The sequence below is a fragment of the Etheostoma spectabile genome, chromosome 14 (genome assembly GCF_008692095.1).
Source record: "Etheostoma spectabile isolate EspeVRDwgs_2016 chromosome 14, UIUC_Espe_1.0, whole genome shotgun sequence".
Taxonomy (NCBI): domain Eukaryota; kingdom Metazoa; phylum Chordata; class Actinopteri; order Perciformes; family Percidae; genus Etheostoma; species Etheostoma spectabile.
The window spans coordinates 4,997,581-5,014,696 of NC_045746.1; the positions used below are offsets into that span (position 1 = coordinate 4,997,581).

At 40.4% G+C, this 17,116-nt stretch overlaps 2 protein-coding genes across 7 annotated transcripts in view; one reads left to right on the forward strand and one right to left on the reverse strand.

Moving 5' to 3' along the window:
• The window catches only part of igf2bp3 (insulin-like growth factor 2 mRNA binding protein 3), a 20,889-nt gene extending 5,534 nt beyond the window's left edge, over positions 1-15,355 (forward strand). Inside the window, exons 3-16 of one of the 3 annotated variants that reach the window (XM_032535277.1) lie at positions 1,310-1,358; positions 5,718-5,769; positions 6,014-6,077; positions 6,783-7,061; positions 8,456-8,590; positions 8,961-9,083; positions 9,238-9,373; positions 10,109-10,240; positions 10,424-10,489; positions 11,229-11,351; positions 11,497-11,571; positions 11,823-11,954; positions 12,122-12,235; positions 12,502-15,355. In XM_032535277.1, the coding sequence (XP_032391168.1) occupies positions 1,310-1,358; positions 5,718-5,769; positions 6,014-6,077; positions 6,783-7,061; positions 8,456-8,590; positions 8,961-9,083; positions 9,238-9,373; positions 10,109-10,240; positions 10,424-10,489; positions 11,229-11,351; positions 11,497-11,571; positions 11,823-11,954; positions 12,122-12,235; positions 12,502-12,603 (1,582 nt within the window). In that variant the 3' untranslated portion in view covers positions 12,604-15,355. The remainder of the gene's footprint in view (positions 1-1,309; positions 1,359-5,717; positions 5,770-6,013; positions 6,078-6,782; positions 7,062-8,455; positions 8,591-8,960; positions 9,084-9,237; positions 9,374-10,108; positions 10,241-10,423; positions 10,490-11,228; positions 11,352-11,496; positions 11,572-11,822; positions 11,955-12,121; positions 12,236-12,501) is intronic. The other 2 variants (XM_032535278.1, XM_032535279.1) reach the window with 2 other exon arrangements.
• A 179-nt stretch (positions 15,356-15,534) lies between these two features.
• The window catches only part of gpnmb (glycoprotein (transmembrane) nmb), an 8,586-nt gene continuing 7,004 nt past the window's right edge, over positions 15,535-17,116 (reverse strand). For 2 of the 4 annotated variants that reach the window (XM_032535276.1, XM_032535274.1), the window contains exons 10-12: positions 16,554-16,774; positions 16,325-16,415; positions 15,535-16,214 (exon numbers count right to left, since the gene is read on the reverse strand). In XM_032535276.1, the coding sequence (XP_032391167.1) occupies positions 16,061-16,214; positions 16,325-16,415; positions 16,554-16,774 (466 nt within the window). In that variant the 3' untranslated portion in view covers positions 15,535-16,060. Of the gene's footprint in view, positions 16,215-16,324; positions 16,419-16,553; positions 16,775-17,116 lie in introns of all 4 variants that reach the window. The other 2 variants (XM_032535275.1, XM_032535273.1) reach the window with 1 other exon arrangement.

Consider the following 17,116-nt stretch of genomic DNA (forward strand, 5'->3'; position numbering starts at 1 on the left):
TTAAGGTTTTTTTTTTTTTTTTTTATGGTTCAGTGTTATACACAGCAGATTAGAAACCACCAGCAGTGGAGCAGTTTGTACAAGTAAAGGAGCTGCATTTAGACATTTTAACAGCTCAGTGATTCCTAAGGGAAAGAACAAGATATGTGTGGAGTGTAACTTAAACATTTTTTTTTCTTTTCAAAGACAGGAACCATTGTCTACAAAATATTACTTGAATTGGCTCCGTTTTGGGTATATGCAGAGTGAGCGTACGGCTGGTGTGGACAAAGGTTAGGGGTCAGGGTTTGTGATTCCACATTGTGTGTATTTTCATGCTTCAGCTCCCAGCCATATGTACATTTTGTTCCTTTAGATTTGTGTGTATCAACAGGCAGTGGACTTTGGATTGGGCTGCTTCACATTTTTGTACAAACAGATTTGTTGATCTACATTGTCTGTCTGACCTCCACACATAGCTGGTATAATTGCGCTCCTGTACACAGTCCAACTAAATTTGTGGACCTTCAAGCTAAACGGATGGATTGGGGAATTCTGTCTTGTCTGAAGTGACAGAGCACCATTGTAACTGCTAGTTGCTTCTGCTGTATGCACACACACTCCATGAACAGGCACGTAATTTTTTTTCTTATTAGTGCGACATGGCTAGCGGAGATTCCCTATTGGTTTCAGTTTGGCACCTGCAGCACCACTCCCTCTCTTTCCCCCTTTTGATACAACCCCTGGATGCTCATGGATAAGTGTCTATTTTAGTTAAAGTGTGCTTGAGGTTTGCAGTGGTTATATTGTCATGATGCAGTTCTACAGGGCAAATGCTTGACTCAATTTGTGTAGACAAGACATTCTGATGCATCTTTGCTTTTCCGATTCCCTTTTCTGCCTCTGCTTGATGCCTCCTTGCTACTCTTTTCTGCCGCTCATTGCACTCTGACACAGTTTTTGATTTGGGACAAAGGGCGTGGTACGATTTTTAGTCAATTTTTTTTGAATTTTGAACACACAGCTCCATTTTAGGCCACCCAGTGGCGATTCCACATCACCCATTTGCCAGCTTCTTCTTCCCACGTTTTACCCAGGGTGTTTCAGTGCACCTGCTGGGTCAGGACTGGAATTAAAGCAGAAGTCATATCTGCAGCTTCTTCACCCTGGTCCCTCTAGCTAGATGGCAGAGGGAATGTTGTAATTAAAATACTTTTTTTTTCTTTCTCATTTGTCATTGTGCTCTTGGTATTGTCAGCTTCTGTCTCCCAGCTCTTTCCTACCTTCATCAATTCTTTTCACTCCCTCCTCTTATCTCTCTCTCTCCTAGGAGCTGTAAGCTGCAGATCAGGAACATCCCCCCTCACATGCAGTGGGAGGTGAGTGCTAACAGACTAACTGCTTCCAGGGTGGGGCAGCCCAACTGGGCTCTCATTTAGTGGCCTCTGGAGTCACCTTGCCTCCCTTTGGGTTTCAATTGAGCATGCGCTTCATGATTGGTTTGAACAAGGCTACAAGATCAGTCTAGAGTAATGCACAGACCAGTGGGTGGAACTGTGATCAGAATAACACAAATTATTGCAAATACCACTGGTAATGAGGATTTTAGGGTTGAATAACTTGGCTACATAGGCGATTGGTACTATACAAACATTGGAAGAATTAAAGTAAGGACGGCAGGTGATTTGGCTGTGCCAGGCACATCAAGGACGTTTAAGCAGTTAAATGGAATTTGTTAATATTGCTACACTTGCTGGCTACTTAGTAAGCACGTTTTTAAAAAGCTGGTTGTGGAATTGATTCTGGGGATACACAGAAGCAAAAGTGACTTATTTGTTATGGTGTCTTTCAATACTTATCACGTGAAAGTTTGAAAGTGATTGTCTATTCACACCATGTCTTCTTGTGGGGGGGAAAACCCTTGTTTCCCATTAAACCTTATATGGTTCATGGGATATTTCTAATCTGTTTAGGTAATCAGTACTTTGTGGCGTTTTGTGAATTAATTCACACAATGAGTCTGTAAATGAAGTGATTTGAATTTAAGATGCATAGGTTAGTGTTTCCTTGAAATCTATTGGGTTGAGAAAACATAATTGGCCCATATGCAATCCAGTTACTGGCCATAGAAGTAAATGCAGGATGTCTGAGGCTTTTGTTAATGTTTAAGTCTGTAAGAAATTCAAATGTATTCTAATTTTAAGGGAATGGTTTATGGTGTCCACGAATATATTAAAGGCATTTTTATGGTAATTACAGAATCAATCCCCTTAATTTACTGCATATGTCTGACACTTGACAAGTACAACTGTATGAACTTTATTAATTTTAAGGAGAGAAAAAGCACATTACATCTGAAATTTATTATGCCTTTTTTTTTTTTCTCTCTCTGCTAGCACACTCACAAACCGCCTAGACAGAAGTCCCACTTTTTAAGAAAAAATCGACAGCATAAAATACACCATTCTAACACTGCTCGAGTAATTCACAAAATCTTGGATTAAACCTGTGACCGTTAGTTTAGGCAAAAATACACCCCCGCATTTTCGGTGAAAAATTCATCAGAAAATCATGTTTGCATTAATCATGGAAGTGTCCTCAGTTGCTTAAACTCAGTTGTTTGTATTTCAGTTTAATATAAATTAGTTAAGCATTAAAATTATCTCAAGGTCAATGTTAAATCTGAAATACAATCCACTTTGTTTTGCAGTCTATAAAGGGTTAATTGGCAAACGCATGTCTGTAGCATGTTACATTCTACCATGGTAATAGTGGGGTAACGGTGTGATAAAGACAAAATATATAGGTAATTACAAAGTAGTAATACATCACAGTAATATGTAATACTGGGGTGATTAAGAAGGTAACAATGTCATAACATGCAATTACCAAGGTAAAAACTAGGAATGGGTTAGATGATAAAATATGTATATCTGGGCAGTGGTAAAATAGTTATATTATTGTAATAGCATGATAATAATGGGGTAATGTTTTCACAGTATTATAGGCTATCAGTGTAAGACTTTCCAAACTTCTGAAATTGGTAATTACTGTAGTACAATGCTGAAATGTGTACACCCTTTGTTCCAAATATTTACTTTTATTTCAAGTTAATGCTTTAAATCTTGTGACTTCTTACCTAGAAACACATGTGGTATTTTCTGTGTAACAACCATGAATCAGTGGTGCAAAACTGCCAGTTTGTATTTTATTACATGGTAGTATTACAATAACCGAGGTGCAGAGATTACCTGGAAATGCTTTCGGTAGTTTCCAGGTAACCTCTTCACTTCTGTTATTCTAAAATAACCATGAAATATGGCTTGTCCTGCACGCACATAACCCTGTGGCATCTAACCAGCGGCTAAACACCTTCACCATCAAACACTGGAGACTGGGATCATCGTAACTTGGTTTATTTGACTTACAAAGGGTGAAACTGGGATCAAACGATAACAGTCACTTGGATATGAGTCGCAGACATTATACAATAAATGTAAAAACATAGCTACACAACATTGTAATGTGGTAGTATATACAATAGGCTAGCTAAAATGTGAGATGAAATTAAGGAAACACCTAATGTATTATACTGTGTACGTAGTATAATCTATATTTATCTAAACTGAAATATACTTGTGGCACAACCAAGATAAGTAGCAAACTAGCTTACTGAAGCATAATGTCAATCTAATAGGAGCTATCAATCATCATCACAAATATACATATTGCACATACAACTTTCTGACTACAATTAACAGATATCAGAACAATGTCAGCATCTATTTCACGTACCGAGAATGCTAACAAAGGCATGTAATGTCAAAGATTGAAGCAGATAGTATGGAGAGAACCTAAACCATGAGACTTCCTGCTCACATTCAACTTCCTGACTAAATCCCAGGGGGCAGGCACACACACGTGGAACAAACTAAATATGATATCTAGGTAATGCCAATATAGTTAGTATTGTAATAACATGATAATAATGGTGTATTATATGCAGGAGGAACTGCAGTGGTAGTTCAAGTGGTGAGTAGTGGTGCAGAGTGAGTGTACGGCTGTAGAGTAGTCTCTCCATGCAGTGCTTGTCTTTTCCGTTGCATGTGATAAGTGTTCATTTTAAACTAGTCAATGGCCGCTACACATCCTACTTTGATTACACACTAATGTGTTGGGTAAATATAAATCTGAAGAAAATAAAAAATTTTAAATTGTCAAATTTCACTGTAGGGTTTAAAAAAAAGTCAAAGTTCAAGATTCCATTGTTAAACTCCATGTGGAATCTCACGTGACAGTACTCTGCCTTCCCTTCGGCCGAGGTTCAGCTGTGATGGCGTGTGCCTGTTGTGTTCACCACATTTCTGCTCCATAAAGAGTATGGAAGCCTAATGAGAATTATTGAATTGCACAATTTAGTATTTTAAATCATAAGGTTAATGCATGGTTTTAAATTTTAGCCTGATTCAGTGTGGCCAACTGACCACGGACAGGCTCAGTGTTTTTGTAATGGAGGGCTTGCTTTGCCCACCCGTGTCCCTGAACTCCAGATCCACCCATGTTCCTAGCATGTAGCGAGCGAGCTGTTTGCTTTCTCAAAAGGTGACATGGAGGTTTCTCCCCCTCAGAGTGGGAGTGGTTAAAAGAATGTAGCAATAGAATGGAATCTTTTTGATGCAAAGGCCTTTTATGTATCTTATCAGGTATATAACTTATCAGGTAGAGGTGTGTGTGTGTGTGTGTGTGTGTGTGTGTGGGGGGGGCCCTACAGCAAGCATATAGCGGCGAGAGTTGTGTTCAGAAGCTGTAGCGGGTGGGTGGGCCTGGATTGTTTCCCCTTTCCTTCCATGTGCGCAGATTCACAGAATGTGTAGCATGACCTAGTACCCCTCCCCCAGTCACTGCTTCCTGCTGGAATGTACCCCACCCTTTCCTGAATAGTCTGAATTTCCATTGGTTGGGCTTGGTAGACGGACAGGCAGAGCATCCAGCCAGCAGCCAGCAACTCGTGGCTTCAGGGAACTCGTATCAGTACAGGAGTAGCCAATGACGGGGAGCGGAGATCGCAGAGAGGCGGGAGGTTGAGTTGTTAGTGGGTTGGAGGGTGGGGGGGAATGCATGCAGTCTTGTTGGCTAGAAAGTGGGGTTGACCTCTTGTGGGGTGTGGCCTTTGATTCAACTGAGCATGGTTAGATGTTCTAGCTTATCTTGGAACCCTCACTCCCTCTCTCGCCCACATTTGAATTTAATCTATGAATTGAAATTTTGTGGTCTTCAGATTTGGGCAGGGGGACCGTGTGGTGTGGCTCTTTTGAAAAAGCTTTTTTTTTTTTTTTTTATTGCCCTGCCTATGTGTAGATTCCAACATGCTGGAATTTTTTTTAATGCATTTAATTTGCCAATATTTAAATCTAACCAAGCATTTGTGTGAAATGATACACCAGATTTTTAAATGATGAATGTATACTGTTAGAAGAATAGAGCTCTTTTTGTCCACATTTTAGAGTATTATAAACCATTTCTAACTATAGGTTTATTTTAGATTTTTTTTGTTTTCACAGTAATTTAAATAAAGACTTTTAGAAGAAGGCGGCAAATGTATCCATATAACTCAACATTGAATTTGGGGTTCAAAATGAATAGACTGTGTCGTGGCAATGAGCTAGTTCCCACACATTAGCTTCTGCACACAAACAGGTTCTGGTTAAAAGTGAGTAATCACGGCTTCTGTCTCCCAGGTTTTGGATGGTATGCTTGCTCAGTATGGTGGAGTAGAGAGCTGTGAACAAGGTAAATACACTTTTGTGTCGCAATTATGCTTGAAGTTCCAACACCTTGCATTAACACACCTTTAGTGTGTGTTCTGTTTTATATTCCAACTGTAAAATCTTGTTTCAATCAGTTTTTAAATAAAGAGGCATCATTACATTATTGTAGAATTTTCTTGTGTAATTGCTTAACCATATCGAAAGTAACCCATGTTGTAGCCGGTGCCATTGAATGTGGATTGACTCTGCTGTGTGTACTCCCACAGTAAACACTGACACAGAGACTGCAGTGGTCAACGTTCGATACGCAGCCAAGGACCAGGCCCGGCTGTGAGTACACACATGCACGCATATGCAGTGTATTCACATCATTAGTCTCCAGCTCATCTGTCTTGATGTCTTTGACATGGATCTGCTGAAGTTTTTCTTCTTTACCCAGCATTGTCTATTGGAAATTAAATCAGCAACTTCTGTCTTGTTCTTTCAGTGCATGTGATTTCTTCTGTACAAAAGTCTAGTTTAATTTGATGGTGTGTGTGTGTGTGTGTGTGGGGGGGTGGGGGGGGGGTTAAATTAGTTATCTGGTGCCCCCTGGTGTACATGACTCATACTACAATGTTAAACTCAGCACGTGGTTGTAGACATCTCCATGCTTAATTGATTGTGTCACTACAAATCTAAATCCTTGAGGCTGACAAGACTTATATTAAATGGAATGCTATCTTGAGTTAACTTCTCATATCTCACAAAGTTCAGTTTGTTTGCCTTGTTAAGGAGCTGTTGCCTCCTTGTGCCCATTATTTGAGAAACCGTTTTAAACAAGACCAAAACCTCAGTTTTTGTCATCCCCACTCATTGGATTCTCCCATTGATAAGATGGGGAAAGAAATCCAACCTTGATCCATTGTAGATGGCCTCAACCGCAATGTTTGGCAGTTTAACCATTCGGAAAATAAAAGCCTTTCAGTGTTTAATCATACCCGCTCAGTGGCTATCAAATAGTTTTTGAGACCAAAATCTCTTTATGCTCCCCAGGGCGATGGAGAAGTTGAACGGCTCTATGATGGAGAACTATGCCTTGAAAGTATCGTATATCCCAGATGAGACGGCTGCACCAGAAGGTCCTTCAGTGGGGGGCAGGAGAGGCTTTAACGCTCGTGGAACCCCTCGTTCTGGTTCTCCAGGTCTGGGCGCCCGGCCCAAATTGCAGTCAGACATCCCGCTGCGCATACTGGTTCCCACACAGTTTGTAGGGGCAATTATCGGCAAGGAAGGTGCCACTATCCGCAACATCACCAAACAGACCCATTCAAAGTACGTACACAGAGGTCAGAAATTCTACTAAAACAGTGACTTCCAGTATTAAAGTAAACTGTACATATTTTTTCATTTTTGTCTATCCTTTATCTCCAAAAAGGAGAAGGTAGTTTATGGTTAAAAAAAAGCACCATGGAGAAATGCCATGTTGGTGAAAGTGTCTAGAAGCTAAACCCAGGAGGGAAAAACTCCTCTGGACCCTCTGTAAAGAGACTTTGCATTTATAATTTAGAACTGAGAAATGCAGGACTTCCTGACATGATTGCCAAAAACCTTTTTTTATTTTTTTTTGTACTGACCGGCTGACGATCCCTGTCGATTGCCTCTAAACTTTTATCCACTAAGCCATGCAATGAATTTTCCTCTTTACTGGAAAAATTAAGACGTTAGACAACCTTGCAGCGCCTCTCCTCTCTTTTAAGGTATAGGTGTCCTAGTGTCCACTAAAAACAATACAATTAGCATTAGACAATTTGATCCTTTCATCCATAAAACCACGGAGGAAATGTGCAATATTTGAAATCCACCTTGTTCTGTTGCCTCAAATGTCTTATCTGCATGGCATCAGATCTTTTTCAAATGGTTGATACTTCTCTAGGGCTATTTCTCACAGGGCCTGAAAACTGCAGATCAACTCTTAACAAAAAAATTGTGATCTAGACCACGTGTGTAACTCAAGGTCTGCGGACTCTAACATTTTGATCTAGCCCGAATATCAATTTGGTTCACAAATTTTGGCCGAAAAGATGGTAAACTGTTTTTCAAACTGTATTTTTGGGAAACTCTAAGCTGAATTTGGCAGATTTGACTTTAAACGTTTCATAATGAGGTTGTGAAAGTGGCTGCTGTGATTTTAGATTAAATAAAATGTCCATAAACTATACATGTCTGGCCCTTGATGTGATTTTTATTTTCCCAGTGTGACTCTTGGTGAAATTGAGTTGGACTTTTATCAAGAACCATTTCACCCGTAAATCATTTGTTTTCCAGTTAGGAATTCAACCCCACAACCAATGCAGCTCTTGAGGTCTTGAATGACATGAACTTATATATGTTCAGTGGGAAAGTTTTATCCCATTGCTGAATTTAACAGTCCTCCACAACCTTTTATTATACTTAAAGCTGTGTGGGATTTTCTGGCGCTCACATGCTAAACAGGTTTGAAGCCAGGTCAAATCATGACTCAAACCCCAACGTGTCAATGCAATTATCTTTAAACAAGTTAATCATCAGTTTTATTCTATTGTCGCATTTTAATGTTCTTTGTTAATCCAATTTAGGGGCCTATTTTTATATTGGCTTGTTTCTTCAACATGTCTTGATGCCTTTCTGACTTGGGTAAATCACTTTGACTTGCCTTGTGAAAGTGTACAAATTTGCCTTTACTACAGGATTGACATCCATAGGAAAGAAAATGCAGGTGCAGCAGAGAAGCCCATCACAATTCACTCCACCCCTGAAGGTTGTTCGAACGCTTGCACAACAATCATGGAGATCATGCAGAAGGAAGCCCTCGACACAAAGTTGTGAGTTTACGCCTCAAATTTTATTTGCCTTGGTTTTTACAATTTAATGTTTTGCCTTTAAACTTGTAGAAAGGCCGGAATTGTGTTAAACACAGCCTCAGCTTTCGTAAAATGCTATTTTCCCACATCTTCCAATCCAGTCATAATGAGCATGGATGGTAAATGATGCATGTTGTGATGCACAGCTGTGGCGGTTCATAATTGGCAAATGTGGATGGATACTTGTTAGCCGAGAAAAATTGCTTGTACGTGAAACATAATGTGAGATACTGACTGTTCACAACATGCAGACAAAATAGACTTTTGTAGCGCAGGTGTGATCTGAATTTTGTAGGACGATTTGACTAAACATCCCATCTGTCTTGTGCAGTACTGAGGAGATCCCGTTGAAGATACTTGCACACAACAACTTTGTAGGAAGATTAATTGGGAAGGAAGGACGCAACCTGAAGAAAATCGAGCAAGATACGGGGACCAAGATCACAATCTCACCGTAAGACTGTTCACTGATGGCCTTTTGACACTATTTCTAGTCTCTGCAGCCCATTCATAAATGTACAACTTGGCACAAAGTGGATGCTTTAGTGTCAGAATTTATTCTGACAATTGTTCATGTCTCTTCCCTCTGCATACATTGTCCTGTCCAGTCTCCAGGACTTGACTCTGTACAACCCAGAGAGGACCATCACAGTGAAGGGCTCTATCGAGGCCTGCGCAAGAGCCGAAGAGGAGGTGATGAAGAAGGTCAGGGAATCGTATGAGAGTGACATGGCTGCGATGAACGTAAGCATTTTTACTTAACAATAACATTTCAGTTCCTTCAACATGTGAATTAATTCAATTGAATGGAAAATTTCCTTAAACGGTCTGCTCCAGTAGGTAATTGGTGTCACTAAGTTTAGATAAAAACAGGAATCCAGATAACACTGAAAAAAAATATATTTATTTATTTTAGGAAAGAAATCAAAGTTGTTTATACGCGCACAACTGATCTTGAAAAATTGCAGCCATAGCAGCTCTTTCATATCCTGAATTATAATATAAATACACTTAAAACATTGGTATTGTATTATTAACCAGGTTTCTCTTAATGCCTTTATCTGAAAGAAATCATTTTCTAGAAAATTATGAATGGGGAATGTCTGCAAATCAGTAATATTCAGATTAGACACTTTTACAGTGACCGCTTTAAACACTGGTAATGGAAGTACCGGGGGAAAGCTTATTACAGTATGCATGTTGTTTACTAAATAGACATAAACGTAAGATTTTCAAAAGGAAATGTATTTGGGTGGGGGGCATCCATAACCCTGGAAGGATAGGCAGACAATTGGTTTAGAAACCTTTAATCGCTGCTTTAAGATTGCTTGATTTAAAAAAAAAAAAAGTTTAAATTTGTGTAAAACAAATATAAAAATAGGTTAGTGGCATTTATGATTTAGCATTCAACCCTTTTTTTTTTTTTTTTTGGTTATGTGTACATACAGTGTTAATGGAAATGTTCTTCTTTGTCTCAAGCTCCAGTCCAACCTGATTCCAGGCTTGAATCTGAACGCTTTGGGTTTGTTTCCCAGTGGAGCACCAGGCATGGGTCCCTCCATGTCCAGTGGACCACCTCCTGGAGCCCACGGTGGATGCTCATCGTTTGGAGTAAGTGACAGTCTCCTTTTCACATACAGTAGTGCTTTGCCCCATACACTACCATTTAAAAACCTGGGGCGGTGGTGGTATTTAAAACTTGATATTCTGCAACTCCTAGGTCAGGGTAGTTAAACTATTTAGTTTTTAGCAACTCAGCTTTGTGTTTTTTAAATTTAATTTTATTTCTTTTAGTGCAGTCCTTATGGGGTTGAGGAGCCGTTTTGGGCTTCTGTGCTGTCGGCGAGCAGCCAGCCCCTTGTAAGTCACCCGTCTCAAAGTGCTTTGCACGGCTTGTGGCTGCGGGATTAAGGGGACAGCGTTTGCTGCATCAAAGTTCTTCTCCAGCTGCCCCTTGATCTTTGACCTCTAATTAGAAAGGTCCCAATCTGAGTGCATGGGGAATTTAAATCCTGGAGTGCACACATATTTTCAGATCACCAGATGCTTTACAGTGTTTATACCAAAATGCTGCATTTTTTTTAAAAGTTTTTTTTTTTTGGATGGTGAGTATTTTTCAAATAGCACATCCTCCACACTAAAAGCCCATATTCAGATTTTGGAGGCAGCCAGGGCAAGTTGTTGGTGTACCCTCTCAGCTTACATATTGACTAGAATATTGGACTTGATCCAAAATCAACAGTGCTACTTGTTGTCCCTCTTGGATGATGCAAACCACATCCCCTTCCAGGGCACTAGTCAATCACACACACACCCACCCCCCCCCCCCCCCAAGTGATGTGCTCTACCAGTGTGCAACGAGGTATCTGTCTACTGTTTTAACAGTGTGCTCTCTAAGAAATAACCCAAGGGGGGGGGGGGGGGGGAGAAATCCTACTGGATGTAATGACTATAGTGCATGAGTTCCAATGTAGTTTAAGAAAATTGGAACAGCTTTTGCTGGATTAATTGTTTGGGCATTGGTGACTGGAGCAAGTCGTTTGCAGTTACTGTCACTGTGATGTCCCGGTCACCGTAGCACTAAAGTGTTTACACCCAGCAGGGACACCCAGAGTCGGAAACGGTTCACCTGTTCATCCCTGCGCTTGCGGTGGGAGCCATCATTGGAAAACAGGGTCAACACATCAAACAGCTGTCACACTTTGCCGGAGCTTCAATCAAGGTGAGTGACGGACAGGAAGTGAAGTTTGGTAGCTCAATAACGTGTCGATGCTGGCTGTCCACCTGTTGTCACTTGACTGATGGGAATTGTAAGTGAAAGTTGCATTTTTTTAAATTTATTTTTTAATGCTGGCTGTCTACTATAGATTGCCCCTGCAGAAGGAATGGATGCCAAACAGAGGATGGTAATCATCATTGGACCGCCAGAGGCTCAGTTTAAGGTGTTGTACCTCTTCACAGCCATATAAAAGCATAACTCAGTTGGGAAAAATGGAGATTCAATGTGATGGGACACCTGTTGGCAGCTCTTGGAGTTAATTCTGCAGTCAGAACTTCTTTTCATTTGCATCTTTACTTATTACGATGTCAGTATGTTGGTGGCTCTTTACAGCCAGTATAGAAATATTTTTTTTCATGTCCCATTTTCTAAGTGCACCTTGAGTAATCTGTACTCAAACCTGTCCGGCTGCAGGCTCAGTGTCGCATCTTTGGCAAGCTCAAGGAAGAAAATTTCTTTGGACCCAAAGAAGAGGTGAAGCTGGAGGCTCATATCAAGGTCCCTTCCTTTGCTGCTGGACGAGTCATTGGGAAAGGTGGAAAAACGGTAATTAATCGCTACACAATCTGAACAAATCAAGCCAGGATTCTGCAAAGTTTAACCTCCCACTAACTTTGTTCCAACAAATGAAAAATGAAGCTTTAAATAGTGGTGTTTGTAGCCAGTTCTTTTTTCAAGTAATTCTTTTCTCTTTTTTTGTTATGGTATATCAGGTGAACGAACTGCAGAACCTGACTTGTGCAGAGGTGGTGGTGCCCAGGGACCAGACGCCTGATGAGAATGACCAGGTTATAGTAAAAATCAGCGGACACTTCTTTGCATGCCAGGTGGGTTTTTCTGTAGGAATCAAAGATGCCCTGGGTCTGATTTTCCCCAGAGGCACATGGCTAAGAACTCACAATTCTTCAGCTCTAGTTGAGTAAAGGTTGTTGCAGTAAACTACTTTTAGGCAAACACAGCTGTTAATCCTGTTCATGCTGAGAAGAGCACTTTGGACCATAACACATCAGTTGATGTCATGATTAGACTGAGGAATTTTAATTTGACAACTTTGTGCTGTGATTTGATCTTTACATGTTGTCCTTTTATCTAGCTTGCCCAGAGAAAGATCCAGGAGATCCTGGCCCAGGTAAGGAGGCAGCAGCAGCCTAAGCCCACATCTGGAGCCCAACCTCCACAGCCCCGCAGGAAGTGAAAGCTCCAGCAGACCTGGAGGAAGGGTGACTGAATCTGCCAGAAGACTTGACCGATGCAACGGAGTCCAGAGGGAGATGAAGACAAGGGGTTGTAATGCTCATCTCAGGGCGTCAAAGGTTATCAGAACCCAACCAAACATCCACCCTCCATGTCTTACTTGATTAACTACAAGTGTGGCTAATAAGGGACCCTACGCCTCTAAACCTCCACTCACCTCACCGCATCTCTGTGAGAATGTACTTCTTGGGGCTCCCACCAACGTCACCTGCCCTCACATGTACGCACCCTTCGACCGACCGCTCTCCTTCTTCCCCCCCCATGGGTGTGTTTTTATTTGTTTTTGTCCTTTTTACACTAGAAACACAAAATAAGCATCCCCCTCCTATCACCTCCTTGGTGTGGTACTTCAAACCCTACAAGTTTTGGTTGACTTCAGATTTTTTGTTTTGTTTCATTGGTTGAAGCTTTCACATGAGTTTTCTGTGGAAGTGAAAAGGCATTGCTATCAGGGTCCTGGTTGGACCAACAGAGGTTTATTTTGGGGGAGGGGGTTGGCTCAAATTGGGTGGGCCATGTTTAGGAAAAGATTTGTTTCAGGACAGGAACCCTGAAAGGGTGGATTATATTGGGTGTCCTGCCCCTGTAATGATAGTGGCATTTTATAAATTTAGATGCATTTTATAGATAGACCTATATACATGATGAATATATATTTAGAGGTGAGGGCAGCGCCATGACTGACACTTAAGGAAACGGTGCCGAACTGCTGCTGCCCAGGAAAACCAATTTAATATGCATTTTACTTAACTACCTCAGGATCTAGTACCTCAGAAGAGAAAAGAAAATGATTATATATATAAAAAAAATGTTCCTTTCTTTTTTATTTTGCTTTTGTGGTATTTTGTATACTTTATAAAGCTGATAGTCTTTGAACATTTTTATTTTTTTAAGAAAATTTAAAATTTGGTCAGCTGCCAACTGACCTTGCCTTCAACTCTGGTGCTTCAGGTGGCATTGTTCATGTGTGTGTGACTTAAGATGACCCTGTACATAAAGTCTATTTGTACATAGCATCCCCGGAGCAAGAGTTGGCGCCCCCTCAGCTGGCGGCTGACAGGAGTGTCGAGAAAATCACCTCAGTTTTTTCCCCTGAGGGTCCACCATTTTCTGAAAAAAAAGTACAAAACAACTAAGACATGCAAATAATGCCAACCGTACATCATTGCAGCAATGCCATTTAGTTTTGGAATTGACATTATTAGGAACTTTAATTTGTCAAAAACAAATCGTGGTCAGTGCAGTGTGGACTGTAATGGTCCTCTCTCTTGCTGCCCTACCGTCAGCAGAGCGTCTTTTTTTTTTTTTTTTTTTTTTTTGGTCGTTCTGTTCGGCTCCTTGACGATGGCGTCTTAGCAAGGTCCAAGCCCGACTAGTTTATTTTCATAGAGCGAGCTTTGTCAGTTCGGAGTGGCCCTTGTAGCGAAGGCCATCAAGTCAATGTTAACGTCGTTCACTGCATGGTGAGGTAGGGGAAGTAACACTGAGACATTTCTTCTTTTTTTTTTTTTTTTTTTTTTTTTTTTTCTTTTGGCGCTATAGGAAAATGATTTAAAAAGTCATTCTTTGTAATCCACAAATGTAACTTGATGTTTCAATTTGTTCAAACAGGGAAAACAAGCCAGAAAAGGCACACAAAATACTGAATGGACCTCGGTAAGAAAAGAGGAAAGGAATCCAAAACTTAAATATAAAACTTATTTCATTTGTCTCTTCATGCCGAATGTAAATATGTTTGTGGTAAAAGTGCTCGAGTGTATCCATGCTTCCACAGTAGAACGCCGTCTACCTCAGCTGAGGGGGTGGGGGGTTGTTGTTACACGAGGCACCAACCCTGCCCCCACTGAGCGCCAGCGCGCACTGATACCTCAGTCCCCCGAACTCTCCTTTCTACATGGGCGCGCCATCCTGACATCGCACATAACTGAGGGGCACAAGTGATACTTAAAAATATCCCCGACACCTCCCCGATTCCCTGCTTCCTTCCTGCCAAACCACCTTCCCATCCCTTTCCCCTCCTCCGCAGTTTGTTTTGATCTACCTCTTTAGACACATATTTGAAGTAGAGGCATTCTTCTATTTGTTAGAATTTAGCCCCCCACCCCCTCCTTTTTGCTTCCCCCGATATGAAATGAAAACTAAAATGTACTCTTTAGAATTGAGAGAATAATCGAAAGTGATCAAAATATTTTCTTTGCCAGTTTATATATATACTCTTTTTGGCTTAATTGAAATCCTCAAACGATTTCTTTCTGCTTTCTATTTTTGGTGGTGTGGCTTACATGTATTTGAACTTTTGTTTGGCTTTTTTGTGAAAGGTCAAATATCGTGTTTGATTTTGCATTTAATAGTTAATACAAGAAAATAACAGTTAAAAAGGGCCTGCCTTTTTTGTTTCTGATTTGTAAGACTTCAAAATAGATACAAGTCCTGTTTTTTTTTTTTTTCTTGTCTTTCACAGATGCTACACTCACTTGCTGATTTGGTAGCTATTTTCTTCTGTTAGCATTTCTTGGCTGTGTAATGTGAAACATCCTCCTGGTATGAGACAGATATGAGGGACTGGGTTACTGAGTTTATTTGGAAAAGTGATCTAACTTCAGCATGATTCCCTTCTTACCCTCTCTGCAACCATGATTGTGCCCCTTCACCTCCCCTTCACACACGGCTCCACTTGTCAAATGCCTCTGAATTAAAAAAATAAATAAATAAAAAATGTAAATTGTCTTTAATTTCAAAAGATTACGTCTTACTCTAGGCTATATTGTGAGCCATAGGGTCAGATATTGCAAGAAGTCTACTTATAAGGGGATATTGCTTTAGTTTATTGGGAGAGAATAATTCCTATTAAAGACAAGTTTCAGCCATTCAGTTAGTTCACAACTTTATTAGAGTTCTCATTTCAAGTTCAAAATAATTCCTTGAAGGTTTGAAATGGATGTACATGTCTATAGTGTATATAGCATTTCATAATTGGAAAAGGTTTTTATTCTCACGGTTAATTACTACAGTATTTGGCACAGAATTTGCTAAGAATGTATTTTAATCTAAAAACGCTATTTTGATCAGAAAAGAGCCACTACCTAAAAGTTTCTTAGCAGCTACTCCTCAATGAGGGGCCAAAACAAGGAGCTCAAACAGCAGTGCATGAGTTAGACATTTAACACACTCTTTAGAAAATCATCCTACCAGTTATATACTGCTCTAGCCAACACTTTAACAATGAAATTAAAACAGACAAGACATTGGTATTATTTACTAATATTCTCTACATACATGAATGTGTTCCTGCTCTTACTTTTGAATGATTCAGCATTTGTTTACATTTACGTATATGGTGCTTTTTCTTCGGTATTTGATTGTAAGAACAGACTTGCTTTGGTGCAGCTTGGTAGGACCTACAGGAGGCGTCTCTCAGTCAGTAGGTGATGGCTCTCCTCACTAGAGGGAAAAAGTGCCTCCCTAAAACGGACCATGCGACCTCCAACCCCAGCGTGGCCGCAGGCATCCTCCACCAGTGACCTACGAATGGGACGGTACACCTTGTAACGCCTAGAGGAGAGAGACCAGGGATGAGAGGGGAAAACGAAAGAAATGGCATGTGTGTGTATGTGGAAACGCACACACACTTTAAGACTCGTCAGTTGCACAACACTACTCACTTGCAAACCAGGTAGGCAATGAATGCAAAGGCAGCCAAAAGCACAGCAGTCGACGAGAGCACCACCTCTGCAGTGTGTGAATTCTTGGACACTACAGGGATGGAGAACAACAATGAAAAGGACAGACAAAGAACATCAATCTGTCCACTTTCTACAAAAGCTGCTAATTAAAGAGAATAGATTTTGAACATGTGTAGGGTGTAAGAATAAATGTCATTGTGTAACCGACCAGGTGTGTCCTGGGACTTGTTGATGGTGACAGTGGTGCTGGTCAGAGTCAGGCTCCTGGAGTCCTCCAGGGTGATGTTGACACAATAGGTGCCAGGCTCCGGAAATGTTCGCCTGAGATACACTTCACACTTTGACGATGGGGGCACATCATCGCACATAATGCTATGCACCTGGGTACAGGTGGGGTCTGACACAATGGTGCAGGCTGAAGTTGGGATGCTGATGATAAAGGGTTAAATAAAATTACCAATCCTTTTCTTTATCTTAAACCTTTTTTTTTCTGTAGGGAATAAAATGTCACAAATGGAATTGTGTTATGACTTTACTAGATTCATCTCTAATTTCCTAGTTTACTTGTGAAACTTTGTATCACTGTAGTATAATTAAAGGACCCATTTTATGCAAATTCTTAAGGTTCATATTTGTTTGGGATTTTGTTTACATGCTTTAATGTTCAAAAAATACTGTTTTACTACTTTCTTTATATTTATTTGAAATACAGTATACCTATATTCTCCCTGTGTCTGAAGTGTTCCGTTTTAGCGCCTGTCTCTATATCTA